The following is a 13489-nucleotide window of genomic DNA, read 5'->3' on the forward strand; positions in this document are numbered from 1 at the left end:
TGTTGATCAATTATAAAGCCAATTAATTCTACTTAAAAGGGCCAGCAAAGCCCACTGAGAAGTCATTATTACCAGCTGGTTTTCCCTAAATATACAGCACCAGCTATTTTTACAACGATCTGCTAAGCTGAACGTTTTTTTAAATAGTTGTGGACACAGATTAGCACTGAAAGAGTTACTGTGGGCCATTAAACCAGGAAAAAAAAAAAGTCCTAAGGAGCTGTAGCTTGTGGGGCGGTGATGGTCCTGCAGAGACTGCTAAAGGGAGGGTAGAGGACAAGCACAGCCTGACTGTCACAGCCTGAGAGAGCCAAATGTCAGGGGTGTTATTGTTTATTGTCAAATAAACGGCTTATGACATAGTATTTCCTTGGAATAATTATTAGTGCTTTACAAGCTCTCTGAAGGCACCAGCTAAATGTACCTGGCTTCCCGTGCCTGCCGTGCAGTGACCTGCTACCACTACAGGCTGCCCCGGTGAGATTATAAATCTCTGCAGCAGCAAGCTCCCCGTGTATCAGTATTTCAAGTAGAACAGATGGATATTAGGTTTTTAGCCAAAGATCAGGGCTGCTAACCTCAGGGCACAGTATGCAGAAAAGCTGACATCTTCCTTATTACTTAAGAATATCCTGGAGAAAATAACATTAATCCAATAGAGACTTTTGTGTGTGTGTGAGGCACGAAAGTAGCTACACAAAGACCACCCCAAAATGTTAGCGGGCAGTCTAACAGCGTGATCCCTCTAATCTCCTATCTCCTAAGATCTGCCAGTGCACCTTATTGTGTGTGCTCAGAGCAGGAGGCCTAAAGTTTTGTGAAACATCTTCTACACACACCAAATCCAAAATAAATCTCCATCTTTTCCTCTTTGAATTTGTTCTGTAGCAGCAACTTGCCTTGGCATGAAATATTAGCCATATGGACACCAGAATATCTGCTTTGACCTTGACCTCGGAAAAAGCGCTGCCAGAAATGTGAAGATGACTCCTGCCTTTCATTTCCAGGAGTGACGCTTCATGAATACAGCACGAGCTGCTCTCCTGGCTGCGTCTCAGCGGACAGAAGAGGTTTTTCTCTCTGACTGGGTGTTCTGCTGGGAGCGCATTGTCTGTGGCAGGCTAGGAATTAGGAAGCGGTATTCCAGATGATCACATATTTGGCAGATATTTCTTTCAGGAATAAAACTATGAACTAATTTTAGCACCAGGCCCTGGAAAGCACATTGCTTTTAAGTGGCTCTTGCTACACTGTCAAGTCAGGGTTCAGATCTTCAGGGTGCTCCGCAAAGAGGCAGCTGGGGGCAGGGTGAGGTGAGTTTTGTTGGTTGCAGAGCTCTGTTCTGGGTCAGAAGTGGTGGTTGGTGATCAAAGTATGGCACTTACCTGGTGAGACAAGTAAGTACTGCTCCTTTGGTGAGTTCCTGCTACGTGTATTGAGTTGGCAGAAACATGCTTCAGGGCACATGCGTCTGGGCAACATGCAGCAGAGCCTTAGGACCTGCTGGGCACCTAATCAGAAAGGTTTTCCCATCCCAGCCACCGCTTTCCTGCTGGTGCCCATCATGGGTATTCCCAAATGGGGCAGAAAGTGGCGTAACAACACTCAGAGAAAGCCAGCCCCGCATCCTGGGGAGGCTTTTGCTGTTGCAGCTGCCCACGTCCATTAGCTGGATGACGAATAAATGTGAGAGTTGATGATCCCAGCGGTGTGGATCTGGCACCTCATGAAACGATGCACACTGCAGAGGGAGGAGGGAGGCAAACTGATGGGATCAAATCCCACAGCACTGAACGGGACCCAAACAAACTGTTGTGTATGTGTACAGAGAAGTTGTGTTACATGGAGTTATGTCCTTAAAAATCTTTTTTAAATGACTGCAATAGCTACATTTTCGTGTTCATTTTTACCATTTGTGGATTTTCCCCATCTCATGCTCTGAGTAAGAGGCTAGATATTCCAAAGTCTCTAAGTAAAGGAGGCACCATGAGCTAGGAAGTCCCTCATCAAACATCCCTTCTTGACCTAATTTTCCCTGGGGCTAAGCAGCTGCTCTCTCAGAAGCAGATTGCTTAATGGCATTCAAGGCTGGAGGCAGCCAAATTTAGGGTTTTGCAGCCCGAAGAACGACCGGACTAAGGTTCCCCATCAAGATGTGGCCATTCATCCGGAGGCCTCCTGGCCAAAACAAAAATGAAAACGTCTTTTGTTTCTGCCCCTATAGAGCGGGAAGCTTTGTCCCTCTGCGGGGAGAGCGGCGCAGACGAGCACCCAGCCCTCCATCCCTGCCGCTGCCTGACCCTGTCTCTGTGTCCCTCCCGCAGGTGTTCTACTCATCTTGGCACTGACCGAAGAGCTGGTGTTTTCTGTTCAGGTCCTGTCCCCCGCTGTGTCCTCCTCTCAGGGCCTCCCGACGGACGCTGCCGCTGTCTCAGCCATGGGATCGACGCCCGGCCACCGGGGCCGCCACACGGCACAGCCCGCTCCCAGCCCCGCCATTCCCCGTCCCCTGGGCCTGGCGGGGAGCAACGTGTCCGCTGGCCAGGAGCCGGGCAGCGGCCCTCAGGGCGGCGAGAAGGAAACGCAGCACTTGTACAACCAGAGCGCCTTCTACTCGGGACAGACTCGCCCCAAGGGGAAAATCTTCCAGATTTTCAAAGGCAACTTCACAGAGTCCTCGGAGCCTTACCTAAAGAGCACCCTGCACTCTCCCTTCCCCACCCTGAGGAGCCCTTTCACAGACCATCCCTTTCAGCCCCAGACTGCAACCCCCAGCGATCCCAGTGGCACGGGGCTGGCCAGAACTACACCCTCAGACCCTTCTCCCCACCCCGACACCTCGGGAAGCTTTAGGGAGGCAGAGCGAGGGGAGGGGGCCGGGCGAGTCGTGCAGAAAGCAGATTTTGCCACCACAACTGCCGGACCGTCCGCTGACCCCGAAGCAGTGTCGGTGCCTTTTAAACCCACCCGCTACGGCGTGTGGGATATGCTGAGCAAAAACAACTCTTGGGTAACCCTGAATCTCAGTACAAACGTCCCCTTGTTTGCTGGCCCTGGAACTGCAGCAGCAGCGGCGGGTCACTCAGTTCAGACCAGCTTTGATGTCAACATCTCCTCCCCGGCAGCGGGGGACCCCACGGGCAGTGCCCCGCCGCAGCAGGGCCGGGTGACGGACACCACCCTGCTGGGCAGCAGCGCTCTCTCCACGGTGCCTGCCACCAGGTTGTCCAGCTCCATGTCCACTGCTGGCTCCACCGCCACTGGGAATTTCCTCAACAGACTGGTTCCTGCCGGGACCTGGAAACCCGGGGTGCAAGGAAATATCTCCCACGTCACCGAGGGGGACAAGCCCCAGCACAGAGCGACCATCTGCCTCAGCAAGATGGACATTGCCTGGATCATTCTGGCTATCAGCGTACCTATATCCTCATGTTGTAAGTTGACTGCTGCTTTATTTTCCTTTCTTTCTCGCATTCCTTAAAATTCAAGGGTCGGCCCATGATTCAGGGTCTAGGTGGAGAGCTGACGGTGCCAGGGCAGCTCGAGACAGATGAGAAGCAGTCGCTACACAGGTAACACACGTACTGCTGAACAAAGCGCTTGGGAGGAGCAGCTCCAGGTGCGGGGCTATCATGTTTACGCTCAAATTATACTTTCTCTGTTGCTATTAGAAATCACTTCATCTTTTGGGGCTCTCCATTTGAGGGTACGTGGCAAAGGCTGAGCAACTCGAAAAGGCAAAGCAGCTTTACTTCAAAATGTTTAAGCTGTGACCAAAAATTGTGCAAGTCTTTAAGCTGGTGACTGCTGTATTTTGCCCTGGAATTGGATTTTAAAAGCCCACTGCTAACCCAAAAGATTAATGGTAATTATAATGACTCAGACCTTAGGGAACAAAAATTTAACCAGTGCAATAAAATATTTCATTGAAGGTGGTAACCATCAGATTTTAAAGTCACGTCATTCTGATAACCAATTTGCTATTTCTCTCCGTTTCAATTCTGAGCATGGCCTGGCAGCTGCCTAGGGAGCAGGAAGAGTTTGCAATCTTGGCTCCCAGACCCCAGGAGACAGCCGCCTGTGGGACCAGCACCAGCTGGGGTTCCAGAGCTGGCTTAGGGTCTCATCATCTGACGCAGTTGCATAAAAACATGATTGAATAACGTGAATAACGTGGTGTGTCCCCTGCTTAGCTAGGCTGTGTCAGCGAGGTAGGGCAGTGTATTCTCTGCCATTTCGCTCTACGGAGCCAAGGAGAAGCCACTCAGTGTTATGGGATGTGATTATGCTGATCTGTTGGGAGTGAAACAAAAACATAAACATTTCACAGCCTTTGCTGCCTGTGGAAAAGTGAACGGGTAGCAGCCAGCAACACTGAGCGTTAATCCTGTGATTTACAGCCATGAGCTGTGCTGAAAACAAGGTTGGATGTGTTGACTGAGCCAGTCTTACACAGGGCTGCCCAAAGGGGCCGTACTGCTCTCCCCTGCCCTCCCCGAGGCTCACCTGTGCGATCCTGCCTCTGTGTGCCTGGTCCTCGCCTGGCACCTCTCTGAGCCACTTCCAGATCGCTGAAGTGGTCAAAAATGCTCCCTTTGTGCACACAGTGGGCTGAATCAGCTCCCCACAGGGTCAGGTAAGCACGAGACACGGAAAGGATGAAGCTGCAGGGATTCACACCTGGGAGGGGAGCAGGACCAAGCCTCTCGGCAGCTGAAAATTATTGAGCTGGCTCAGCATAGCTGTTAGGCTCGTGCCCCTGGGACCATCAGGCCTGCCACTGCCAACATGGTTAAAACCACTAGCGAAAACAACGCTGAAATCTAAAAGACTGGCAATCAAAACAAAGTGCTTGTCCTTTCCCAAAGTACAAGTGTGCTGGTGTACTTCTGTGAGAGATGGAGAGGAGAATCCGGGATGTAGTGAGCACAGCAGGATAATAAGAAGCAATAAGAAGAAGCAGTATTTGCTGATCTGATGAACAGCGCCTTGTGTATCCATCACCAGAAATGCAGGACCAAATACATTCTTCCCAGCATTATGTTTGAAGCCAGTATTGAGAGAGAAAGCTGATCTGGGTAGAACACATCCAAATACAAAATGCAAAACATAATACACACAACATGGGCACAGTAACCATAACCAGAGTGTACACTGGCGTATGTCCCTGCTTGCAGTGTGCCATGTATGAGCTAATAACTAATGGCAGGTATCACTATTATTAATAATAATGTAAAGAGTCTGCTGGCAGAACTTTTAACCCACTGCTCGCTCTACGGTGGGTGTTTACACTTCTCTTATCCCATGTGCCATAGCAGCACGTGTTCCTATGACTGTGCCTACCCTGTTTCTTGTGTTTGTTAGCCACATTTACAAACAGGGAATTGTTGTCACCTATACCAGCCCTGACACCGCAGCTGAGTGTTTGCATGACCCAGCCATTTAAGCCATGCCTTCAGGCCCCCCATGAGCTGCACACCGCAGCCGTGAGCGTGTCCCAAAGGCCGGGGTGTGTGGTGGCGAAGGGGACTGCCGCCACCTCCAGGGCGAAGGCACTCGCAGCTGCAGGCAGAAGGCCAAAAATCGCTCATCGCTTCTGCTGTGTGGTCAGCGATGCCAGGAGGTGGATGGAGAGCACGGCCCTTTGGATTTCGTTTCGCCTTCAGGGGATGGAAATGTTTTTGTCGGGTTCTCACGGCTGTGGGCTGAGGAAACGCTGCCCTCTGCTGCCTTGGGATGCTGCAGGGTGGGGGTAACCAGGGCACTCCTGAGCTGCATTAGGAGGGAGCAAGCCACAGAGAAAATCACCGAGGACTCTTATCGGGGAGGTTGTTGCTGCCCTGAGGGGGCAGGACCCTCCTGGAGGCTGTCCTGGAGCTGCTGGCACACCGAAGGAAGCCATCAGAGCCCTGGAGGGGGGACAGCAAGCCCTGAGCCAACAAGGCTGGTAAAACCTTCCTTGCAAGGTTGCTTCTGAGCACAGCTCAGTTCCTGCTGCCCAAAATCCTCGGAAAGGAACACGCACCACCCCACCATGCATTTGTGCCCCTGCCAGCCGTGCTGATGGCATGGCTCGGTGGCTGGAGCTTTGCCTGGAGATCTGCACCTCAGGAGCTCACCTGCTGAAAGGAGAGATGGGATTTGGCTGCCCAGCCCTCGTAGTACTTATTTTGTAAAGATGTATAAGTTTCTGAGTCCCCCTGAGAAGCCTTCACAATCTAGCCGGAAAAGTAGTGCTTTGAACAGTACTGCACGAGCCACGTCTGCTGTGTGAATCTGGGGAAATCATCTCACCTTTTGGTACCACAGTTTCGTGGTGTGAATAATGGGGATAATGTTGCTTACTCCACTCGAGGGCCGCAAAAATGAAGGGTTCTTTGTCATTACGTTCCCAGAAAAGCAAAGTAGTATATAACACCAATATCAGTATTTTCTGCATGTCACAGCTCCAGTTGTTTTTGCTGCATCCTTCAGGCAGCCTTGAACATTTTTCGGTGTGTGCACACACACGTGTCTCGCACACCTGGCTGCAACGCAGAACAAGACACAGAATGAACTCATTGTAAAACTCAGAGACCGACACGACAAAACGTTGAAGAACAGAAACTTGAAAATCAGAAGTGCAGAAGTGAATTCGTTCAGGCAGTTCTGCTGACATGAGAAAACACCAGGGGGAGGCTGAGCCTCGGAGGGAAACGTCAGCAGAACTCAAAGAATGGATGAAGAACTGCCTCGGACCTGACCCCGCTCAGCTCGCATTTCACGTGCTGGGACACTATCCAAAATCATCTCACCCGCTTCCTCGGTCGCAAAACCTGCAGATGTTTGCCTCCTGGGCTGCAGATCACAGGCCCTGAGTCTCATCCCCAGGGGTGAGCTCGGACAGAGCTCGAGACAAGCCTCCTGCCTGCAGGTGGAAGCAGCTGTGGTCAGTAACAAACCCCCTCATGGTACCTGCAAGGCAGCTGAGGCTGTGCTGCTACGGGCAGCCCAAGCGACAGGCCCACTCTTACAGTGGTGTTTAATGATGGGCAAATAAGATACACAGCCTCAGCAAATGAGGAAAAAGGAAAGAAATATGGATAAACCGTTATTTTAGCCTTTAAGGCAAGGGTTGTCTAGGAGCTGTGTTCATTTTATGATCTACAGGCACAGGGAGAAATAAATTAACATCCTGCAGCCTGAATATTTCCTGCCTTTTAACTTCCAGCATTCAATTGTGTTTTATGTGGGAGCTGGAGAGTGAGCGGAGCTTATAGCGATGTAAGAATGGCAATATATTTAGGTGAAATGAAAGAACAGGCAGAAGACTATCAGAGAACTGGAGGGAGTTGGTGTGATCTCATCACACTGCCTTTATGAGGCCAGTATTGAATATGGTGTATAATCCTGGTGGTTTATGTTTAAAAAAAAAAAAAAAAGGTTGGGAAGGAGCCATGTGAATGATTCTAGAGCTGAGAAGTTCAGCGTAACTCCACTTGTGTAAGTATGTGGTCCAAGAAAAGGTTGAATCCCACATTTAATTTCTGATGGTGTAGTGGAGGCTTTTAATAAAAAAAGGGAAAAGGAAATGGAGGAAGAGGAGCTGAAGCTGGAGGTTTTCAGCACACAAGCGAGATGTAAGCACGTCCCCGTGATGGGTATTAAACATTGAACAAACTTCCTGGGAATACAGCGGAAATCCAGTCACTCCGAGTCCTTGCACCACACTGGATGTTTTCCTGTGTCACCCGCTGACACAGAGCTCGTGGGCAGGGGACCAAAGGTGCCAGGTGTAGCTCTGTGTGTGCAGCTGGGAGCAGATGACCGCCGTGCTTCCACCAGCCTGGAGAACTACAAATGTGAGAGTCCCGTGTCTCCTGTTTGCGGTAGGTATTGTGCCCCGTGTCGGAGGTGAGGGATCAGACAATGCTCATGTGATTTGCCTGAGGGCCCGAAAGAAGCCGGTGTCAGGGCTGGAGCACGCCAAGAGCTCTCGGCCTCTGAATGTGCACGCTGACATTTCTCTCTCCAGAGCAGCAGCAGGTCAATGGATGCGTATTCAAAATGCTTCGGTACAAAATTCCGGATGTTTCCGAACATCTCTAGCACAGGGAGCTTTAAGCTGACCCAGGGGCATTGCCAAAGTGCCCTTCTCGTGGGCACTTCTTGTGGAAAGAGGTTTCCTGTGACAGACACGGAACTAACCATGGGAGTGAACAGATACCAAGATTGCAAGTAAAGCTGTACCCCACTCCTAGTATTGTTCTGGGAGCAAGAGGTCCTATTGTTAGCTACATTAATTTCACTAAAATAGGCCCCAAGAAGGTTGGTTAGTATGAAATGGAGAGGAATGCCCCCTTTCCAGCCCTTCTGTCCTCTCTATCCCTCTTAAATCAGGTCTCTGCTTTGAATCGAGGCAGCTTAGGCAGGCAGCCTTCTGCTAAAATGTGTTAGATTTGAAGAAGCTCAGGAACTCATTTTCCACAGTCTTTCATCCGTTTGCTCATTTGTGTGCTAAGGTTGGAGGCCGAGAGCCTAATTAAGGGAGGGAACGTCACTGTTACATGGCCAACACGTCTCCACGCAGCAAGGACATCTCCTGCTGGAAGAAGCAGAGATCTCCCTCAGCTTAGTGTCAGGCTTTGCAGCTCCTAAAACCCAAATCCGGTACTTCCCTGGCAGCAGCCACATTTTATAAGCTGTAAAACCTCGGGCTTTCCAAATATTTGCACTGAGGTAGAGTTGGCTTTCCCGGGGCCCTTGTCTCCTCAGGCAGCTTCCGAAATGCCGTGTGCCTCAGGGAGCTCTTCTTGCTGGAGCACCGGCGAGCTCCAAGGTTCACTGGCTCTCCCCATGCTCAGCAGCAGTGGGAGGACGAAATGTATGTCCAGCTGTGCTCCCGGGCCGCCAGCAATTCCAGCCCTGGCAGTCGGGTTATTGCTGACGGAAAGACTGAAGCAAGGTGAGTCCAAGACTGGATAATAGGAAGTTTGATACTGGCTGGCTTGTTTTTTTTAATGTGCAGGAGGTTTTTCCATTAGTTTCATGAGACGATTTATAGCATCAGCTCACCTTTCCCTGTGAAGGAGGTATAACCCACCTAACTCAAACCCATTACCATCTTCTCTTAGGAGCTTTTTCTTTTAACTAGAGCTCTAGCCTTGCACTTTTGTATTGCCATTTTATGTGAGTAGATGGGTTAAGAAATTAGATCCGTGGCATCTGGGCAGCTGCAGTGTTTGTCAAGACACACAAAGTGGCTTTGACCTCTGCAGTCTTTCTTTCTTCTAGGCCATAATTCTAATCAATAATTTTAGCTTAGCTGAGAAAATAATATATTTTCCTGCTTCATGAATATTTTCTCACTTCCTTTCTGTCATGAGAGGTTTAGAAATTATGGAGTGAATTTACAGCAGGGCATTCCCTATTTCACAGGTACAAATCAAAGTAAGTACGTACCCAGCTACCTGTCTGTCTGTATAAATTAGATTAGAAGCACAAACGTTCAATTAATTCCACAGATAGAAAATAAGCACATGGATCTTACGTGTTACTCCTCTCCATAAAACCTGAAGGCCGGACGGACAGTTAGAGCAACAAGTTTCATTCTGGTCACTTAGTTTTGCTTGATCACTCTACCTTAAGCTCGGATATTTCAACTGGAAGAAACTTAAATGTGCTCCACGGAGAAGAAAAGAGGCCAGGCTCAGACATCACCAATGCCCAGGCAGGTGTAGGAACAGCTTATGCTGCATTTGTCTTGTCGATAGATGCCACAGCCTGTTGTCTCGTCTGCTTGGGGCAGGTCCTGATTTAATTGTGTGGTTTCTGTTAGATGGGAGCTGGATCTAACCGAGGGTGAATTGCGTGAATGAAGGTCACCAGCTCTCCCCTTAAGTATCTTAAATACCAAATCCCCGTTACTGAGGAGTCCTTATTGAATGGAAATAACCATTTTTATGGCGTGTTTCTATTGACAGCAGTTCTGCTGACAGTCTGCTGCATGAGGAGGAAGAAAAAGACATCTAACCCAGAAAACAATCTGAGCTATTGGAATAATGCTATTACCATGGACTACTTCAACAGGCATGCTGTAGAGTTACCGAGAGAGATCCAGTCCCTGGAGACATCAGAGGTACCTCACTTGCGTAATTAGTGCCTGAAAACTGTCACTGAAGCCGTGCTGGAAGAAGGGGGGAGGAAGTGATATTAACAAAGCCTTAAAATTCCTACACATACTCAGGGAAACATTTTTTTGAAAAGCCTCTTCCACCCTCCAACAAGTGTATTATGAAATAAATAATAATTATTAGGTAATAATAAGTAAGCCTATAGTTTCTCATATAGCAGGTCAGGGGGTGAGGGCTCCCAGTACGTAAGCAATGAAAAACATCAGCATATGGGAGCGTGCAGTGCTGGCGTGTGCCATCAGCCCTTACTGAAGAGCTCTGACAGGTTTGGTGGTATTATTCATACATGGGCAGGTTATCCTGCTGATAGAAATAGAGCTGCCCTCAGAGGTGGAGAGGAATAATATAACTTACTTCAAAAGTTTTTAAAACCTAGAGCCAGTGGAGAATTTGGGCTTATGTTAAAGTGATTTTCAAGAGATCAGCTGACTGACTAACTCATTAAATTAAAAAAAAAAAAAAAAAAAAAGTGTTCAGAATCCCTGAGATGTGCCTAGATGAGCACTCACAATTGCTTCATTAACTCCACTTTCCTGGCAATTGTGTTGCTCAAGCTAAAAGCAGAATCCTGGTCTAGACTTAGCATGAAACTGCTTTCACATGACAGCACTGTTCACATTGTCTCTAAAAGCTGCCGTGTCAGTCCTTTAAAACTGATCTGAATGTTACTGAACTGGGGCGTGCTCAGGTAGCTTGGAACCATGTATTTGGTTTTTTGACCTTAAAAAGAAGCTGAAAATGCATCTTTCATGAGTCAAGCCCAGCTGACAGACAGGAAACTGTTGCAATATGTCATGAAAGTGAAAAAAAGAAATGTTAAAGCTCAAATTCTGCTAAGGGACCTAAGGTTTGATGTGTCTGATTTCTGGGTCCCGAAACTGAGAAAAAAAAATACATGTCATCCTGATTATCAGTGGAACTGAGGATTATCAGAGACAAGAGGATTATCAGAGCTGCGAGCAGTTGTCTTCACTCACAGCTCCTGCTGCCTGCAAAAGGACCAAACCAGTTTGCTGAAGTTTGGTCCCAGCAGCTGGGCCCCCCTAAAGTTCAGGCAGTTTCTGAGGGATGGGACCAAATGCCCCAGTGACAAAAGCAGTCCTTTTCTCACGTGCCTTCACGCACAGCAGTGGACTGAGGGGATGTGAAGCACTCACACTGCTCCTCTGCCTTTCTCCTAGGACCACCTCTCCGAGCCGCGCTCCCCGGCCAACGGCGACTACCGCGACAGTGGGATGGTCCTGGTGAACCCCTTCTGTCAGGAGACGCTATTTGTAGGACATGAGCAAGTCTCTGAAATATGACCCCACAGCTGCCCTCGTCTTGCAGTTTCATCTCTACTGTCTCCAAATTATAAATAAATATATATATTATAAATATAACCTTTGTGTAACCCTGAATTACAAGAAATGTTTTCAGCTTTTCTTTTTTTTTTGTTTTTTTTTTTTTCCCCTCAAATTGTCAACCCCTTTTTTATAAGTGTGGTAAAACTTTACAGAACAAACTGTGGCTTTATAAAATAAAGGTATTTCTAAGCAAAACGCCTGCCAAATGGACTATTCTTTTCCTGTCATTTACAATCTGTTGATAAGTCTGCTTGGTCTGGAAGAATATCAGGTAAGGCTGGTTTTGGTGAAGGCCACACGTCTTTGGTACGGCATCCTGCAATAACTTTGGGATGAAGAAGGCACGTGCAGTGTCCCCTTCACAGGAACAGAAATCTCCCTTAAATTCATCAGAAGTCTTGACATCTGGCAACTGGGAACTCCCCCCAGAGGAATGTGGTGGCTTTGACCACATGTCCATTTCCCTGATGTTTTATTTATCTTCGATGCTGCCAGCACCACTGAATCACGATTCCTTACCCCCTCTCCTCTCTGAGGTTTTCCTTCCTCCCTCAGGAATGCAAACACGGTGTTTCAGAGCAAAATGGCATTTCGGCCCTACCCAGTTAAGCTCCAGATTGCATGCTGTAATAGCAGTGCGGAAATAGGAGGGGTGAATGAAGTTTAAATGATGGCTTAAAAACAGGCTGTTACAAGCAGGGAGCAGCACGGAACACGGAGTGACTGCTAAATCGATGTTCCCTCTCTGAGTAACCCAGAACTGTTACCGCGGGACCAATTTTCAGCTTGCCTCCTCAGATTGCCTCTCTCGTATTGTTCAGCAAGTGAAATGGCCTCTGTCCTTGGAGGTCTCAGCCTTGCGCTTCCCTCCTCTGGCCATCAGTCATTGCAGATTGTTTTCTACCGTCACTCCTGACTTCATCAGGGCTATGAGACAGCGGGGAGCGCTCCGGCTGGCTGCTTTGCACCACCACCAACTCAGGTTAGCGGCGGCTTGGGCAAGACGGGGTTAGCACAGCGTCGAGGTGAGGCACATCTGGCAGCAGAGGAGGGAATTGTAGCAGTGGCACATCTGCTCCAGCTGCTCCCGCCTGCCAGCAGCGTCCTGGTGGCTGTGGTTACCCGGAGCAAGCTGCCAACTTTGCTAAATGGAGCTGGAATCGCACCGAGACACAGCTCCCCTGGGATGGGGGAGCCACGTTAGCATCTTCTCCCCTCCTTTCTCCCCGTCCCACACATGGCTCTTCTGTGCTGATGCGCAGATGTGAACGTGGGCCACAGGCTTCCCAAAATGAGAAAATTGAAGCATGGTAGTGGCTCATCTAGATATTGGATTTTCAGAGAGTAATTCACCGCTTCCCTCGGAGGAGGCTGGGGGAGGCAGTCAGGCGGGGCTATATGCGGCCACAGATGGGCACTTTGGGAGTACGTGGGCTAGATGCTACCCGGTGTGCTGTCTGTGGTCCTCGTGATCAAATACTGAACGGCCTCCTGGAAACTGCTGGTGGATGACAGTAAAAGCTTCCTGAGCATCTTGCCAAGAGTGAAAGCAATCATGTGAGGGCCTTCATCTTCAGCTCCTGCATGTTTTTGGCAGGGTGGTAGAGAACCAAACCCCATTCTTTGCAAAAACAGCGGCATTTTTGCATTTGTTTTCGGCACACTGTATTGCTTTTGCCAGGCAGATTTGTTTTGCATTTCACACGGAGCAAATAGGCTGAAATACACAAACGCGCTGGAGGATTCCTCTCACTTAGCCAGCACAGTTTGCTTGGAAATCTCAATCCAGAATATCCAGAAACCAACCAAAGCAACATTGGTGCGGGAGGCTCTGTGAGCACGGGTGCGAGCAGCTAGCGTGCGCCGCGCGGCTGGCTGGCTGGGGCAGGCAGGCAGACAACACGGCTGGCATTCTCCCACGCACGTTGTCATGAATTCCTGCCCCGCGGTGCCCGTAAACACCATTGTGCT

The 13489-nt window shown here is 49.1% G+C and overlaps 1 protein-coding gene across 7 annotated transcripts in view; it reads left to right on the top strand.

Moving 5' to 3' along the window:
• TMEM108 (transmembrane protein 108) overlaps nt 1–11713 on the top strand; it is a 154275-nt gene extending 142562 nt beyond the window's left edge. For 4 of the 7 annotated variants that reach the window (XM_084508216.1, XM_084508217.1, XM_084508218.1 and 1 more), the window contains 3 exons: nt 2325–3434; nt 9963–10117; nt 11354–11713. In XM_084508216.1, coding sequence (XP_084364342.1) covers nt 2325–3434; nt 9963–10117; nt 11354–11476 — 1388 coding nt within the window. In that variant the 3' untranslated portion in view covers nt 11477–11713. Of the gene's footprint in view, nt 1–888; nt 1071–2324; nt 3435–9962; nt 10118–11353 lie in introns of those variants that run through there. The other 3 variants (XM_084508221.1, XM_084508219.1, XM_084508222.1) reach the window with 3 other exon arrangements.
• The last annotated feature ends 1776 nt before the right edge of the window (nt 11714–13489 follow it).

This window comes from Aythya ferina (genome assembly GCF_964211825.1).
Source record: "Aythya ferina genome assembly, chromosome: 2".
In the NCBI taxonomy this organism is placed as follows: Eukaryota; Metazoa; Chordata; class Aves; order Anseriformes; family Anatidae; genus Aythya; species Aythya ferina.